Source organism: Macaca mulatta, chromosome 9 (genome assembly GCF_049350105.2).
Source record: "Macaca mulatta isolate MMU2019108-1 chromosome 9, T2T-MMU8v2.0, whole genome shotgun sequence".
In the NCBI taxonomy this organism is placed as follows: domain Eukaryota; kingdom Metazoa; phylum Chordata; class Mammalia; order Primates; family Cercopithecidae; genus Macaca; species Macaca mulatta.
In genome coordinates this window covers 95,982,029-96,001,359 of record NC_133414.1, presented here as the reverse complement: position 1 = coordinate 96,001,359, position 19,331 = coordinate 95,982,029, and the positions used below count along the sequence as shown (strand labels likewise).

General features: G+C 34.2%; 1 protein-coding gene across 1 annotated transcript in view; it reads right to left on the bottom strand.

Moving 5' to 3' along the window:
- The window catches only part of PCDH15 (protocadherin related 15), a 990,428-nt gene that overhangs the window by 20,146 nt on the left and 950,951 nt on the right, over positions 1–19,331 (bottom strand). The window contains exons 29-31 of the mRNA XM_077945583.1: positions 13,569–13,745; positions 4,941–5,159; positions 831–986 (exon numbers count right to left, since the gene is read on the bottom strand). Of these exons, the coding sequence (XP_077801709.1) occupies positions 831–986; positions 4,941–5,159; positions 13,569–13,745 (552 nt within the window). The remainder of the gene's footprint in view (positions 1–830; positions 987–4,940; positions 5,160–13,568; positions 13,746–19,331) is intronic.

The following is a 19,331-nucleotide window of genomic DNA, read 5'->3' as shown; positions in this document are numbered from 1 at the left end:
GGTTGTTTTACATATCATGTCCAAAAGTAGTTATTCTTGAATTTTTAAAATACTGACAAACTGAACATCACCATAAGGAATCCAATTATGAGGGTAGCATCATTATACAAGCAGCTGTAAGGTCTTTTAACAGTTACCAATGTCTTTCAAAAATGTATGATTTTTAAATTGACTACAAATTTCAAATCGTGCAGGAGAAATGTTCAGTAATCACAGCAGTCTGACAGTAATATAGTGAAAAAAGTATTTTCTAAGTAGTTCGGAATTTAATACAGAAATTCTTTATTTTCATGAGATTTTAATTTCTAAATTAGTTTCTTGTAACGTCCTAAAAGTAGTTTCTTAGAAAATACTATGATTTTAAACCATAGAATTTGGTTTTGATTACCAAATAGGGATCGGTTTGGATACCTAATTGGGATTACTATTTTATGATTGTGCTTTATTTCTCTCATCTCCCACGCAAAAATATATTTTCAGAATCTATTTATATATTTATACATATATATACATACGTACTATAGATATGTAAAAATGCATGACCCTGAGGATTGAGATATTAAATATTATACTCAAGCTATAAATCTGCAATTGTCTCCTGAAGTTGAATTCTACTTTTCTCTTAGCTTTCTTTAATTTCTTGTTTGGTTTTGGCTATTATTTTTCAACCTAACTTTTCTTAGATTCTCGTCTTAACAAATTTTCTCTTTAAAATACCAGAATAAAATAGTCCATGTAGGCATTTCCACATCAGATTGAAATTAAATACTCACCACACAACATTCAGTAAAACCCAACTACTTCTCAGAGTTCCTGAACGGTCTACTTACATTGAGCTGTCTCCAAGTTCTTCATAGAGATGCGCACCTGGTGGAGGCGGCGGCGGCGGCGGGGGCGCTGCCACTGGTGCAGGGGCCGGCGCTGCTGGTTTAGCCGCGGGTAACGCGGCCTGAATTCGTGCAGTCTTTGTGCACTCAGCTTGACGTCTTGGATAAAGTAAGGATGGCTTGTAAAACTCAGTTTAGAAATCATAATGCTTATCAATAAGCTACCTTTTAATAATGGGGTCCAGTTATCAGAGGAACCCACTAAAATTCTTTTACACAAACAATTCCATTTATACACCGATATAATTACATCCCCACAGGGTATCATTTGCATATAATCCCTGCTTTGTTCTTGAAAATAGTTATCTCTTGAATAAGGGGTAGAATTCAGCAGACATATTTACAAATTAAATTAAATGATAATATTAAAAAGAGAAAGCAAAATGTTTATTAAAATGGGATGGATAATTGGTAGTTGTTTAATGAATCTGTTTCATAAGATGAGGCATATTAAAGATAGATAATTTTTATTTATTATTTGTCTAAGTTATTTTATTTGAAATGATTTGAAACATTTTTGACGTTATTTCACAGAGGCGGTACACACATGTACAAGGGAAATTTGGTTAGCTTGTATATCCTTTAAGATTCCTAGTAGTGCCCAGGCCGTGCACCGTGGCTCATGCCTGTAATCCCAGCACTTTGGGAGGCCGAGGCGGATGGATCACTTAAGGTCAGGAGTTTGAGACCAGCCTGACCAACATGGAGAAATCCCATCTCTACTAAAAATACAAAATTAGCTGGGTGTGGTGGCACGTGCTTGTAATCCCAGCTACTCGGGAGGCTGAGGCAGGAGAATCGCTTCAACCCGGGAGGCCCAGGTTGCAGTCACCCGAGATCGCACCATTGCACTCCAGACTGGGCAACAAGAGCAAAAACACCGTCGACATGATAAGATATAAGATAAGATAAGATAAGATAAGATAAGATAAGATAAGATAAGATGTGAGATAAAAAATAAAATAAAATGAAATAAAATAAATAAAGATTCCTAGGAATGCCTGTGAGTCTCATGTTACAGCTACACTGCTGTTTTTGGATTTCCTGGACACCGATTAATTTTTTCCTCAAAACCAAGATGTTACAGGATGGAAGCTATAGGCAAACTACCTTTTTCACATTTACGCAAGTTATGTCCAATTGTCTAAAATCAGCTCTATTCTATATATATATCAAACCAAAAAATAAACTATTATAAATGCAAAACAAAGGAATAATATGTGGTTCTGAGCAGGCTGACTTGATTGATAAAATCTCGGGTTTCTCTTTTCCTATTACATGAAAAGGATGTGTAAAATGTTAATTATACTTACACTTTAAACCTGTTTGGGAAAGCAATGAGTAAGAAAAATAGAAAGCTGCATTAGAAATATTGCATTAATAACATTTTAACATCTGATTTGTTCTAAATAATGAAAAATTTATAGGTTAAATTCATAATGACAGAGTTAATGACAGACTAAGAAAACTAAGCATATCAATTCAAAAGGTGAAAATAGTATTATTATCATTAGAGTTATTAAAGCCATTAAAATATCCATTACAGAAAAATAAAGAAATGAACTACATGGAATAAGAAAACTGGATTGAAATGTAAATATGAGAATTTCAACTCTAGTAGAAAAATGGAATATTAAAGATGACCTGATTTTTATAATTGGCTTCTTGGTCTACCCTGCTTGAAGAATACTACAGGAATGGAGTCAGGTAGCAAGCCCCGGTTATACTCTTGGCTTCACTTTGAAGCTGAAGCTAGAATTGGAAGGTCCTACTCTTGGGTAATAAATTTATGACAGTTTTTGCATATTTGCTTTTTAGTTTCCATTCATAGAAAAGTTCAAAGGCATATCATTATATAAAATAATAGCTGTTCATTCTTACCTTATTTGCAAGCAAATATCAAGGGACAATTGTTAGGCTTTAAATATTAGAATTTTACTTTGCTATGTAAGCAGAGAAAAACTCATTTTGTTTAATTATGTTAATCTATAAAAAGCAGTAACATAAATAAATTCATATGGTATTGAGCTGATTATCAAACTAAAGGATAATTAAATAATGCATCTATAAATTATTTAAATATTAAACATCTTAAGTTTTTGTTACATTTCAGATGACCGTGTATACCATCCAGAGTGCTTCAGTTTTGATCATTGCATAGTGTGCCAAATATAAGAATTTTTCTCACTGATTTTATTGCTAGCAGGATATAATAAAGCTCCTTTGGAAAACAGTTAAGTGTAAAAGGATAACTGGTAAGACGGAATGGATTTAACATGATAATTAATAATGGGCTGATGGCTTAAAATTTTAAAATAATTTGTTCAGTATTAATTTTGTTCATCAGCTTTAGATTTAGCATATCAATTGATTGGTTAAGGATACATTAAGCTCCAATATATCAACCCTAATTCTATATTTGCAACTTCACATTGCTTTTGTGGTAAGAAATATTTCTGTAGTTTCAGGTTGGAATTACTTGAAAAGTCATGACCTGCTTGCAAAATATTAAAGGGATGGAGTCATGTGGCAAGCCCTAGTTATACTCTTGGCCTCACTAAGAAACCGAAGCTAGAATTGGAAGGTCCCACTTCTGGGTAATAAATCCATGATACTTGTTTTCATATTTGCTTTTTAGTTTCCATTCATAGCAAAGTTCATGCAGAGCATACTTTTGAATTTCAGATTGGAATTACTTTACCTTACTGAATTCACAAGAAAATTTTAAGTATTTGAGAACAAAGATGACAGTTTAAGAATACATAAGGACTATTGGCTGGGCGCGGTGGCTCACACCTGTAATCCCAGCACTTTGGGAGGCCGAGGTGGACGGATCACAAGGTTAGGAGTTGGAGACCAGCCTGACCAACATGGTGAAACCCCATCTCTACTAAAAATACAAAAAGTAGCCGGGTATGGTGGCGCATGCCTGTAATCCCAGCTACTTGGAAGGCTGACACAGGAGAATTGCTTGAACCTGGGAGGTGGAGGTTGCAGTGAGCTGAGATCACACCACTGCACTCCAGCTAGGCAACAGAGCCAGACTAGGAAAAAAAAAAAAAAAAAAAGTAAAGAATACATAAAGACTATTTTAGTATTTCCTCTGTAGGTAGTTTAAATGATGAATAGCAGTTCTACCATTATTTCTTATTGTTTATTACATAAAGTAATTTACATAATTTATTATTCCTGTCTGCTAATTTTTTTTGTGGCACACTCAGGGCTACGTCTCTTCTTAATCAGCTCCCCAATTTTTTCAAGTCATTGTCAATAGAAATATACTTAAAATGTGTGGCTCTCTATCACAAAGCTTCCCCAGACCTAGTGTCAGACAAAGAATATATTACTAACCTACTTCAAATATGGATGTTTAACTTAGTGATAATTACTTGACTACTGTAGATAAGTTAAATACAATTTTAAAATATGGATATTGTCAATGGATTCACTTGACTGCAGGAACCAGAAAAATTAAGAGCCTGCACAGCCAGAACATGATGTCAAATATTACACTAAAAACTCTGGCAAAGCACCCAGGAAGGAAGAGACCACGTCGAAAATTACATCTTATATGCTATGATTTTATAATGCTTTTGCTAACACTGTGATCATTTGCACAAAGGCACATTTAACAGTTTGGATAAAAAGCTATCATGACAATGTCACGAGGTTATTGACCTTCCCTTGGAGCTGGGCAGAGTGGGTATCTGCATGTGACATTCCATTGCTTTTATCCCAGGATACCTGTTACCTTCTCTCCCGAGTTGGCTCTTAAACAAAAGAAGAGCATAAACAAAGTCACAGGAACTAAGGTGATATTTCTATTGAAAGAGACCATATCAGACTCACAGGAATATTGGGCCATCAGTGAAAAATGTACTGGGAGTTTGGACTGTTTTCCTTTTGAAGAAAATCATTTGGTACGAGACAGATAAAGCAATCTCAGAGTAGTTGCAGCATCAGTATTTTACAACGCAAAGCCATGTTACCAGACATGGTTTTCCGCAATGACTTCTTAGGAACTATCCATGTTTACCATCCTTGAATACTTACTGTCTGTAGCTGACCAAAACCACCAAGATGGCAGGAATGCAGCAGAGGATGATGATGAAGGCCAGAGCCAACAAGGCCCCTTCTGTGTATCCTAGACTCTCTCCTCTCTTTTTAATGCTGGTCACTGCCTCTGGAGTCCGGATCTCCAGAATGCGTCCTCCTTCTCCATAATACGGCTGAAAGTCTTTATTGATATCAAGCAGTTTGCCATCCAAAAATCTTTATTGTTAAATAAATAGTAAAATTAATGATGCTAGCAGAGAAAGAACATTTTAAAAATAAAATCTCTTTTGGTGAGATCTTTTAAAATTTTCTGTAATTGAAACACAAGCTGAGTCGGAAGTCTCATGAATAATAAGAAAAGCATATATAAAAAGCATGAGCAATAAAGAAGAGTAATTACACATCTGTATATAAATATCAAAAATACTTAAAAACACAGCTCTTACTTGCTATGCTTATAGACTTAAAAAATCTAATTATCAGTATCATTAAGCTTAATATTACTGTGTCAAAATAATTTAACAAGATTTTAGATGGAATAAAGTATAATATCCTAAATTATATACCATAGTTTAACATTATATTTGTGCATTTCATTATTTGGGTCCTTAGAATAAGCCTGTAAAGATCGAACATTACAATACTGATTTATTGCAGGCCAAAAAGCTATACAGTTACAAAAACAAATCTGAGGCACCCAACTAAGTTTTCAGACTCAAATTCTGTATTTGTTTGCCATAACGCCATCTTAAATGTAAACATTCTCAAGTTTCAAACCAAAACAATGTTTTATGGTCAAAGGGTGAAGACATTTAAAAAGCCTTTCTGCCTAGGAAAAAAAGACTAAATAAATGATGCAGGTAGTATATCGGTGTTGTAAGAATGACAGGAAGTGGTAGTCAATGCAGTTCCTTCCTCTAAATAATGCAATTCCAACTACGAATCTTGAATTGTGGAAGAAAATCAAGGAATAATTGTTCCTAATCTGATGAGACTGAAAAATTTTGTTATGTATTTAATGTCATAATTAGCAGGTTTTTTTTTTTTTTAAATAATTCCTTGGGAACTTTTGAACAGTCCCTTATAAGCTCTACATATTGATGCAACAATTGTGTTTTTAATACAATTAAATAGACCATAAAGGTCAAATGTCTTATTATAGAACATTGGCAAACAAAAATAGTTCAAGAAAAATATAATTAATCATAGTCCCATGATCTACAGACAACTATAATCACTGCTAACATCTTGGTATATTTAAGTATAATCTTTTTTTTTTTTTGGAAGGGTGGTATTAAATATTTTATATACTTGATTATACTGCATATATAAAGTGCTTATGTTGAAAAATACAGAAAACACAAAAAAAGCAAAAGAAAAAATTAAAATGGTCCTAAATTTCACTATCAAAATATAATCAATGCCATGCTTATACACTTTTTCAGTCTATTTTATGCCCTTTTGAAGCTTTTAATTTTAATATTCTCAGTGACCACACTGATTTTAAATCCCGTTAACACACTGTTCATTGCTTAAAAATATAAGTGCCTGGTATTACATATGAATTCCATCACATATAGAACTCATAAACTAATTCATATCACATATGTGGCAATTAGAATGCTTTTTTGCTTTTTTTTTAATAGATAATGCTTTTATAGATTAAAAACATACTTTTTATAGCAATTTTCCAAGCTCATTGTTACACGTTAAAAGAAAATAAAAACTTAGCCATTTTTATGATTACTAGAAATAGAATAGTAAAACTTTTTGTTTGAATTGTTAATCAGATAAAGGAAGAGATTCTAAATGAGGCGTAGATCAAGAATTGCTTCACAGGAACTATATTATTAAAACTAGGAAGAATCAGATCCAGAAGAGGATCATTAATTTAAGGGAAGAATATAACCCCTAAAATGTGGAGTTCAGTTGACAGATCAAAATTCTGTTGGATTCCTGGATTTCATATCCAAACTTTCTAAAGTAAGATTTGTTAGTCTTTTACACTACAACAGCCCTATTACTTACTTATTTTCACTTATCAGTGTGATGTCATAAGCAATTTTTTTAGTAGAATAATGGATCACTTTTGAATCCACACCTGATCTAGACTATCTTTCGTCCACTTTGTGTATTTAAAACAACTTGCCTGGGTAAAAATTCTTGAGTCATAACATTATCCCTTACAAAACAGTGAATTTGGTTCCCTTGCCTTTTGTCATTTTATCATGCAAATGACATACGCAGGGCTTACCTAATTTTTGTTCCTTTATGAGTAAGATATTTTTATATCTGTTTCAGTGATTTTTAAACATATTCAGTATTCAGATACTATTCAAGGAAGCATGGCTACCTTTTCATTGATATTTGCCTGTAATATAATAAACTATTTAATTCTTTTTTTTTTATTTTTTGCTTCTGTTATACATACTACAATTTTAACCTCAGAAATAACTATTATCAGGTTGTATTTTAATTGTCCTATAAATATATTTTGATCTCTTTGATTACTTATATCTTTTTTCCTTTTTCTTAATATTGCATAAGCTTTCAATGGATACATTTCATGTTGCCAATTTAGTTTTCACATGTCTTCTCATTTCAGGAAAGATTGAATCCAGGTGCTCAGTTGATTTTAGAAGATAAAATTTAATTTATAAATTAGGCACAGTAAGATATTAACAGCAATAACGAATAACAAAGATAGAACAATTATAGAACTATAGTGTAATAAAAGTTATGCAAATGTGGTTTCTGTCTGTCTCTGTCAATATCTTATTGTATTATACCACTGGTAACTGAATCTGAAGAAAGCAAAACCACAGAAGAGGGTTAACTACTATACTCCAGTTGGACTGAGGGGAAGGCACTTGATTAAAGACTGCCACCATGTAGGAAAGAGTCAATTCTCACAAGAGAAGGTGAAGTTCTTTTACCAGAAACAGGAGAAGGATTCAGACTGTGTAAAACACACACACCATTTCACCAATCCATACCATTCTGTTTTCTACTAAAAATGTTAAACTGTTTTCCAATGGTTTCTGTAGGAGAAAACTTCCAGAGTTATATATTCTCCCTCTGGGTCATTAGGTTGTTATTTCCTGATTTTCCATATTTATCTTGTTTGCTGATCCCGTTTATCCACTGCTTACTTATCTTAAAAAATAGATAGATCTATCCAAATCCAGCATCAACACAGAAACGTGGTTTTTTTCTCGTCATTTTTATCTCAGTGTACTCAGTTACTGTTTGCAAACCTTTTGTAATTCTAAGGGCAAGGTATACAGGTCCCTTCCCAGGATGTAGCCAACATGAATTGATTACTGTTATGTTATCCTGAGATGAGATAAGTTGCTAAACTAATGTCATGTCTTATTATTTTCTCAAGCACATGCAAACATGTATTTCTTCCTCCATTGGTGGATATGGGGCTAATGTTGTGTTACTCAGCATACAATATATAATCAATAGTCCACCCTGCATGTCACCTTCATGACTGATTACCTTGATGATGCTGATTTTGATACTGCAATGTACATATGAATGTAGAAATAAGTAAAGGAGGAGCAGGAGATTGTACTCCATATAGTAGAGGGACAACTGCCTATTTGCTTTGTAGGTACACAATTTAGGCTTACAGAGTGGGCAATGGTTAACGTATCTACCCACATTCATTGCACTGCGTAAGATTGTTCTGCTTAATCAAGAAAATCGTGGTTAGATCATCAACTATTTTCTTTTCACAGTTCCATAACTGTTTAACTAGATTCTAATAATTAGCATTCCATTGATTTGGATTTTCAGTGTTTTGAATTTTTACGTGTATTTTTTTTTTTAATTAGAACATGGAAAGATGCTTTATCAGAGTTTGGTAATCAGATACTGTTTAAGGTCTAAGTGTGTTTTTAAACATTGTAGTTTTAAAGGCAGTGTATAGAGTCTAGAGTCTTTTTCTGCCTTCTCCATCTTTCTCTTACTATTTGGACATACTATTTTTAAATAGGCTGGATATAAGACAGATACACAAGCTAAAATGTATTTGCTTATTTTTAAATTTTAATTAAACTATATTTTAAAGTAATATGTTCTGTTTTGTGTAGAATGCAGAAAACCACAAGAGAATATGGCTATTAACAGCAACAACAAAATGACAAAAAATTCCAGGTAATACTAAAATCATAAATTTCCTTGAGCTGAATTCAAAATGTGAGCCAAAAAAACCCCCAAATTCTACTGAGTGACAATTAGGATAATTTCAAGGTGAGATGAGACCATATACATTGTTTCATCTTTGGCAGAACAGGTTAAAAGTGGCCGCCCTAGGCTGGGCACAGTGGCTCATGCCTGTAATCTCAACACATTGGGAGGCTGAGGTGGGAGGATTACTTGAGCTCAGGAGTTTGACACCCGGCTGGGCAATAAAGTGAGACTGTGTCTCTACAAAACAAAACAAAACAGCGAAAATTGTAATAAATAAGGTTAGCATTATAGATACCCACAAACACAAGGGGAGTCTCCACTCATTCAAAAACTTGTTTGCATAGATTTCTTTAAGATAGATTGGGGGACAAGGCAGGACACAGGAGAATATTCCTTCATGGTATAAGAATAAGAAAAAAATCAGCTAAGACTGGTGCACAGGCAGAAACTCTTATGCAATTCCCCAGACCTTTATGTCATATGAAAGAAGGACGGTAAGTATTATAGGGAAGAGGAGTAAGTGTGCCCATTCCTGGTGCTCAGGCAAAGGTCTACTGCTTCTGGAAAAGAGGTATAAGCAAAAATCCCCTACCCCTGGGGGAGGAGCTGGAAGTCCTCTTAGGCCTAAGATCCTGTACCACTACAAAGTAGAGGTCTACTGTGGATTGAGAAGGGGCAGAAAATTCTCTTGCACCCAAGATCCCCATAAATGTGAAGCAGAGGATGGCTGCCATGATGCCATAAGAAAGAGGGGGAAAAAAACTTGAGAAAGCCCACACCAGGGCTTACACATGCAGGCTGTACAAGGAGAACAGAGGAACCCCTATTCCATGCTCCATCTCTTCCTTATAAGAGTGGAACGCAGCAAGAAGGAGGAGCAGTTAACCTTGTGGGACAGATCAGAGTGTGGACAGAACCTCTTCTGTGGCACAAGCATGTAGAGAACACTGAGAACTGAGGACTGAGTAAGAAGACTGAGAAAATCCTACAGCATGCAGTCTCTATTCTAAGAATGAATTGATACCATTCCACCAATAGAAGAATTGGAAGCTTTTGGCACAGTGGAAGTAACAATTGCAACAGCAAAATCCAAATAATTCCTGAATAGCTTTACTCAACAGAGTAAATGCCTGTAATGTCCATTTACAGGCGTAAACTCTATTTACCTCACTCCTTACTGTTCTTCCATACCATGTCTGGCATTCAACCAAGTAGGACACAAAAAGGCTACAAAATATAAAACAACCATTTTCAAGAAATGAAGTAACAGAGCCAGATAGAGATAACCCAGATATTGGAACTATCAGACAGGAACTTTGATTGAAACACATTACAGAATAGCAGAAAGCACAAATATGCCTGACGCGATGGAGAAATTCAGTAGAGTGGTGGAAATAAGAAATAACCTAATAGAAATGCTAGAAATATCTTTCTGAAAAGATAACAAGATGAAGAATTTCTTCAGTGTGCTCATCAATAGGCTAACACAGATGAATCAGTGAATTTAAAAATAGGGCAGTAAATATTATTCACACTAAAATACAAAGAAAAAACTGTGTGTGTATATGTGTGGGGGAGGGGAGCAGAGTCAGAACAGAAAAAAAGTTATGAGAAAAAGCAAATTATAATTGGAATCCCAGAAAAGGAATAAAGGGAAAGTGGGCATAAGAAACATTAGAAAAAAATGTCTGAGAATATTCCAGAAATAAAAAAGCAAAAAACTCAAAATAAAACCAACCAAAAATGCAGCTCCAAAGAGTTGAGAACTACAAGGATAAAAAAGCAGGATAAGAGTAATATATAATTATTGCAGAAATCTAAGCAATTCAGGTAACCAAAAATAAAAAAATAAAATACCAATAAGCTTGCCAAACAAGTTATTAACATGTCACTAAAAGTCATTCCAGTCCTCTCTATGCATTTATGAGCTTTGTTATTTTTGATTGTCAAAATCTTTTTTTCAAATCAAAGTAAGTTCCCAGGACAAATTGTTATTATTATGATTTCTAATCCTTTGACCTGAGAACTCCAATATCCTCAGAAGCTTAGATTTTAAGATGAAAGGAAATTGAGAGAATACTTCCATTGACCTGAACAGGCATCTTAAGGTTCTAGTACATTTATTCAGTGTTAAAAACTAAATAATCAATAACTCTCACAACTACAGAATAGATACCAATACTTAGGCATTATCAACCTTGGAACACACACACTATACACACACACACACACGTATATGTATGTGTATACAATTTTATTATAAAATCTTTCAAGAAATAATTCTAGAGTTTCGAATAGACCAGTGACTCTAAGCTTATTATAATACTTCAAGGTGAAGACTGCTAAGGCAAAATTTTCATATTTCATAGCTATTCTATCTTTTCTTCAATATAAAAATTTATTTTATGATTTATATATATTCTCCGTTTTTTCCTTGCCTGCTGGCTATGATAGTTATTTTATTGAATTTAGATGTTTACTGTCCATAATATAATTTGGGTTTGGGAAAACTTATTTAGAATTAAAGGTGTTGATCTTGTATTTCATGGTGTCAGTTGAAACCCAAGTGGCTTTTTTCCCCCAAATATTTAATCACTAGGAGGTTTGCCAGTTAAATTCGAATTCTAATCACCATTATTTTACTCTTTAAAGTTAGCCCAAATATAATACATATTTTTATATTCAGGTAAAAACACGCTAAACTCAATCAATCATGAAATTTAAAAACAAAACTAATGTATGCAAAAACCAGAGAATGCAGGTAGATTCACATAAAAAAGAAATGTGTTAATTTTCTGACAATTAATGGAAAGAATATATGAATTACTTTGAAAGTTTATCCCTAAATCAACTTTTTAAATTAATAAAACTTACAAAAAATTGGCTTGGTAGATCTAAATGTTGCTTGGTGGTGAGTATAAAACCAGAGTGAGAGCTATTACTTCATTCATCTATATTTCCTCCACAATTAGTGTCCTCTTTTGTACATGGCCCAAATATCCATTAAAAATGAATTGATGAGGCCGGGCGCAGTGGCTCACGCCTGTAATCCCAGCACTTTGGGAGGCCGAGGCGGGCGAATCACGAGGTCAGAAGATCGAGACCATCCTGGCTAACATGGTGAAACCCTGTCTCTACTAAAAATACAAAAAAATTAGCTGGGCATGGTGGTGGGGGCCTGTAGTCCCAGCTAGTCGGGAGGCTGAGGCAGGAGAATGGCGTGAACCCGGGAGGCGGAGCTTGCAGTGAGCTGAGATCGTGCCACTGCACTCCAGACTGGGCGACAGAGTGAGACTCTGTCTCAAAAAAAAAAAAAAAAGAAAAAAAAAATGATGAGTAACATATTAAATAACTGTTTTTTAAAAAATTTTGGCTGATATTAAATCGTTATTTTATTATTGCCAAAATAGAAGTGATGAAATTTTGTTGATGAACACATTTAAAATAAAACTAAATTTAGAATGTATTAATTTTAATAAAAATTGAATAAATAGGTATTTACAAAATAAATAAATCTACATACACATAATATAGATATATTTGTAAAGGTGTATATGGATATATTTATATGCTGTTTAAAAAGTATAGACAAATAAAACTAAATTATGATGTTTCACTTATAGAGTTTGGCATGACAGTATATACAGGCACATATAAGCTATTATGATTGTATATCAATATATATTTTTAACTAAAAATGTTTCATTTAGATAGAATTTCATTCCAAGACCCTGTTGGACACTAGGTGTCACTAGAGTAAAGAAAAATCTGTTAACAATTTTTTTTTTTTTAAGTATTCAAGTGTGCTCGAATAACATCCAAAGAAAGTAAGTAGCAGGATTTTGTTTAAGATTGTGCATTTTATTTATTTTTAGGATTTATAACTCAAATATTTAAGTTCATGCTAGGATAAATTTCACATACAGCATTAATTTAAATGGGAATGATTATCCCACCTGCTCTCCACCTCTAAGTTAAAGAAAAAAACAGATACTGGCTTTTGCTGATTTAGTAGACCTGTAAGAAAGCTGGATTTCTTCTTAAAATGCAAGCAGATGAAAATCATTGCAGAAAAACTGCCACTTTAAGAATCTGTGCTTTCCTCACAAATAGCCAGGGCCCTTGAGCAAGAGTGCAGAGCTGGCAGCAGGTGACTTCAAGGAACTGTTCCTTGTTCATAAGTACAACAGGTCATTTGATGCCTATAAAGAAAATGGGCCCTCTGAAGTCACTGTAGCCCACACCTAGACCTGAAAACTTTTAGGCATGAGAACCCTAGGTATTGTTTCAGTTTCTTCGCTTACACTTCACTTTCAACAACTATTTGGTGGGTTTTAAACGTTAAGTATTTATAACCTCAAATCAGAAGCATCTATGGTTGCTATTGTAACCAAAGAGCTGTTACAGATAACACAAAACACTTACTTAAAAAGCTCATTTCTATCGATGGCTCTGTTGGTTTGGGGGTCGATTGCATAGACAGTCAAGTCACATTTGGTGTAATCTTCTAGGGAAAAGGCATCTCCATGTCGGCGAGCACCAATGGACTCCACTACAACCTTGGCACCAGGAATTTGATCCTGAACATAGCGATCCAAGATCCTATAAATCAAGCGAAGTACAAACATGACAGTCCAATGGGCTTTCTGGGGAAAAAAAAATTACTCTCAATTTGAAAAGACATTTAGTAATTGAAAAATGATGACAGCCTGGTTTTTGTTAATGTTTACTGAACATAAACCCTTGAAAAACATTCTCTATATTTTTTTCAGCATTTAGCTCCCAATGATGCTAGAAGCTGAATAAGGTAGAAAAGGTCACCAACCATGTCCTATTTAACTTTAAGCTTTTTGAATTTATGATACCATTTGAGCTTTTACATGGCTCATGGGAAATGCCAAATATGCTGTACAAATAAAGCTGTCTATACTTTATAGGAGACATGGGGTCTTAGAACCCTTGACTTCACATGGTTGGTGTCATAAATTACATCTCCCACTAGAGTCTGTGACACATGACACGAAGCTATATGCTAAGTCGCAGGACTAGGATGCCTGTTTTCCCAAAGGTATAAAAATCCTTGCAGAATCACAGCAATGGGAGAATGTGGAGATATTTTGCAATGGAAGGATAACCACGTTAAGATAAAAATATGGCATGCAAATCTCAGACACTATTTAGGTGAATAAAAACAACATATACTATCTAGTATAAATTACTGATATTCAATTTAAAAAGCAGAGACAATGTTAATCAATAAATAATTTTCCCATCGCATTACTGGATTTTAATTGAAAGTATGAATTATTACCATTTCACAAATGTCCCATTCCTTATTAAAAACTTTATATTATTAATCCAAGTATATAAACATTAGGAACATATAATTCAATAATTATAGATGTTTAAATTTAAATAACTTAATTTTAATTACTATATATGATAAACATTCTAAAATTTATAGACTCTATGCTCTTTTTTGAGTCTATACTTGGAGGTTTTTTTGGGGGAGAAGGGCAATATATTCTCAAATTATTTTATACATCAGAAAATAACTTTTCCTTCTAATGCCACAATAGTCATATTTCTTGCTCTATTGAAAGTATATTGCCTTAAGAGTCTTGCATGTGATTGGTTTGTCCTTGTTACTAGAATGATGAGGTTATAAACTTTGGAGGAAATGGCTCTACCAGTGCATGCCAGGAGACACTACCAATAACAGTGAAATGTTGGTTTGTTTGCTGGTTTTTAAATGTTTGTAACCCAGCACTGTTGAAATCTGTCTTATTGAAGATTCGTCACCACACCACGCCCACTGGTCTCTCGGCTTTGCAATTTCTTTTCTGATGATATTCTTGAAGTAGACTAAAGAAAAGATGATGTGGGAAAAAGGAGGAGGAACAAATTCACTTGGCAAATACCAGTTAATAGTTGAATGCCTGTAATTCCAGTTACTTGGGAGATGAGACAGAAGAATCGCTTGAAGCTGGGAGGCAGAGGTTGCAGTGACTCCAGCCTGGGCAACAGAGCAAGATTCTATCTCAAAAAAAAAAAAAAAAAACAACCAAACTGGAAACCTGAAGATAATGGATGTACTCAGAGACATAGTCTAACATCATTTGGACTGTGCTTTTCGGATTTTTTTTCCTGAGAGATTTATGCCATTTAACAAAAATAAGGGGCCTCGGAGTCAAACCATATTATACTCTTGACATTTTGTAGGAGGCACAAACAATAATGATATAATATTGAGGAGCACAGAGGTTTGGCTTCAGTTTTGATTTCCTTTGCTTATCAATTGCATAACCTTAGACAAGTAATCTTAAGCTCTCAAAGTCTCAGGTTTTTTTGTTTGTTTGTTTGTTGAGATGGAATCTCATTCTGTCACCCAGGCTGGAGTGCAATGGGGCAATCTTGGCTAACTGCAACCTCCACCTCCTGGGTTCAAGGGATTCTCCTGTTTCATGCCTGGATTACAGGCAGGCACCACCACACCTGGCTAATTTTTGTATTTTTTAGTAGAGACAGTGTTTCACCATGTTGGTCAGGCTGGTCTCAAATTCCTGACCTCAAGTGATCTGCCCGCCTCGGCCTTTCAAAGTGCTGGGATTACAGGTATGAGCATCATATCTGGCCATCTCTGTTTCCTTAAATAGAAAACAAGTAAATAATGTACCACATGGGGTTGAATGTGCATTCAATGAAATAAAGCTTTTACACAGTTCCTAGCACACAGTAACTATTCTATAAAATGAATATTATTTTTATTAATTTGACTTAAATATTTCCATTAATAAGCTTCTTCCTTGTCTCAAATTCATTCAAGACCTTTAACTAATTTGTGGAATTAATAGGAAAGTATATTTTTTCACTAGTATAATCAGTTCACAAATCAAAACACAAACAGGAGTACATAGTTAAATACAATGCAATAGGTGGCTGTCTCAATACTTTGTTCTAACGATTTATGCCTTCTCTGGTGCATTTTGGCATTGATTTGACATATTCCAAGGAAATCCTTCATATATGCATAGATTAATTGTGTGCCATCCTACAGTGAAGAAACAGATCTATTGTGCTTGGGTTCTTTTCTATTTCTCAGTGCAATACTGCAGACTCATGTCACTAAAAAAATTAGATGTGGAGGGGGAGGGGGGAGGGATTGCATTGGGATTTATACCTGATGTAAATGACAAGTTGATGGGTGCTGACGAGTTGATGGGTGCAGCACACCAACATGGCACAAGTATACATATGTAACAAACCTGCACGTTGTGCACATGTACCCTAGAACTTAAAGTATAATAATAAAAAAGAAAGAAAGAAAGAAAATGTGGCACATATACACCATGGAATACTATGCAGCCATAAAAAAGAATGAATTCATGTCCTTTGCGGGGACATGGATGAAGCTGGAAACCATCATTATGAGCAAACTATAGCAAGGACAGAAAACCAAACACCGCATGTTTTCCCTCATAGGTGGGAATTGAACATAAGAACACTTGGACACAGGATAGGAAACATCACACACTGAGGCCTGTTGTGGAGTGAGGGGATGGGGGAGGGATAGCATTAGGAGATATACCTAATGTAAATGACAAGTTAATGGGTGCAGCACACCAACATGGCACATGTATACATATGTAACAAACACGTTGTGCACATAAAAAAAAATTAGATGTGGAATAAAATATAACTGTACTAATATCTTCATGGTAGCAGGGAACAATGAAAAAAATAAATCTAAAAACAAATTATGTCATTTAAAACATGCAATAATGTCTTCACCTTGAGCACTTTTTTGTTAAACTTTTAAAGATCTTTTGGGATAAAGTCTATCTTATGATAAAAAGAGATATAGCCTAATCTTAACTACTTCTGTATCTTTTTCTTGTAAATTTATGTAAAACTAAATTTAATACCTTTTAAATGAGAACACATTTTGTAAAAATCTATCTTTTCACTTATTGTCTGTATCTATATACTAGATATTTTCTATATCTATATTCATTACCTATATGTACATAGATTTCCTTACATATATACCTATAGCCCCCCACACAAAGAAAAAGATATTTGCAATGATGTTTATCTAACCCGTAATATTTGTATCATACACACACATATCAAGAAAGATGTCCACAGTGATGTTTATATAATGTTAATAAGGCTTAGAGCTGGATGTTATGATTTTGAGTTTACCTTTTATAACTTTCTTCTTCATATATTATATTGCTTAAATTTCTTTATAATGGGAATAAAAGAACAATAGAGTTATATTTTAAAAAATACATTTAACTCCCTATTTCCTCTCTAACTTCATGGTAAAATTCTTCATATAAATCTATATTTTCTAGTTTAAAAATGTAAAAAGTTAAATTGGATTCAGGACTGTGTCATAAAATTATAGCAAAACTCAGGCAAGTGTTAAGTAGGAAAATTTTCATTTATTCATTCCTTCAAAAGATGTTTATTGAATGCCTATCCTGGGCCAGATGCCATTCCATACACGTGGGATATATCAGTGAACAAAATACGATCTTTTGATGTACAAAAATGCACTCAAAATGGATTAAAAGCTTAAACATAAGACATGAAACTGTAAAACTAATAGTAGAAAATATTGGGAAAAGACTTCAGGACATTGGTGTGGGCAAAGATTTTGTAAGACTCCAAAGAAATATGAATTTTCCAATGAAAGCAAAAATAGGCAAATGGGATTACATTAGGCAGAAAAGCTTTTACACAGAAAATGAAACAATTGACAAAGTGAAGAGACAACCTACAGAATAAGAGAAAATATTTGCAAACTATCTAATCAACAAGAGATTAATAACCAGAATATATAAAGAACTCAACTGATAAAGACCAAATAATCCAATTTAAAAATGGGCCAAAGCCATCAGAGAAATGCAAACCAAAACCACAATGAGATACCATCTCACACCAGTTAGAATGGCAATCATTAAAAAGTCAGGAAACAACAGGTGCTGGAGAGGATGTGGAGAAATAGGAACACTTTTACACTGTTGGTGGGACTGTAAACTGGTTCAACCATTGTGGAAAACAGTATGGCGATTCCTCAAGGATCTAGAACTAGAAATACCATATGACCCAGTCATCCCATTACTGGGTATATACCCAAAGGATTATAAATCATGCTGCTATAAAGACACATGCACACGTATGTTCATTGCGGCACTATTCACAATAGCAAAGACTTGGAATCAACCCAAATGTCCATCAGTGACAGATTGGATTAAGAAAATGTGGCACATATACACCATGGAATACTATGCAGCCATAAAAAAGGATGAGATTGTGTCCTTTATAGGGACATGGATGCAGCTGGAAACCATCATTCTCAGCAAACTATCACAAGAACAGAAAACCAAACACCGCATGTTCTCACTCATAGGTGGGAATTGAACAATGAGATCACTTGGACTCTGGAAGGGGAACATCACACACCAGGGCCTATTATGGGGAGGGGGTGGGGGGGGATGGCATTGGGATTTATACCTGATGGAAATGACAAGTTGATGGGTGCAGCACACCAACATGGCACAAGTATACATATGTAACAAACCTGCACGTTGTGCACATGTACCCTAGAACTTAAAGTATAATAAAAATAAAATAAATAAAAATGGGCCAAAGATGTGAATAGACAATTCTCAAAAGAATATATACAAAAAGCCAATAGGCATATGAAAAAATGCTCAACATCACCAATCATCAAGGCAATGAAAATCAAAATCACAATGAAATACTATGTCATCCCAACAGGAATTGCTATTATCAAAAAAACAAACAAAAAAATCACAAATGCTGGTAAGGATATGGATAAGGAGGAAGATTTATACACTATTGGGGGGAATGTATAGTAGTACAGCCATTATGGAAAACAGTATGGAGGCTCCTCAAAAAATTAAAAATAGAACTATAAAATGATTCAGTAATCCTACTGCTAGGTATACATCCAAAAGAAAGAAAATCAATATATTGAAGACATATCTGCATGCCTATGTTTATCACAGAACTATTCACAGTAGCCAAGATATGGAATCAACCAAAATGTTTATCAACAGATGAGTGAATAAAGCAAATGTGGTACATATTATTTGGCCATAAAAAAGAGCGAAGTCCTGTCATTTGCAGAAACATGGATAAAATTGAAGGTTA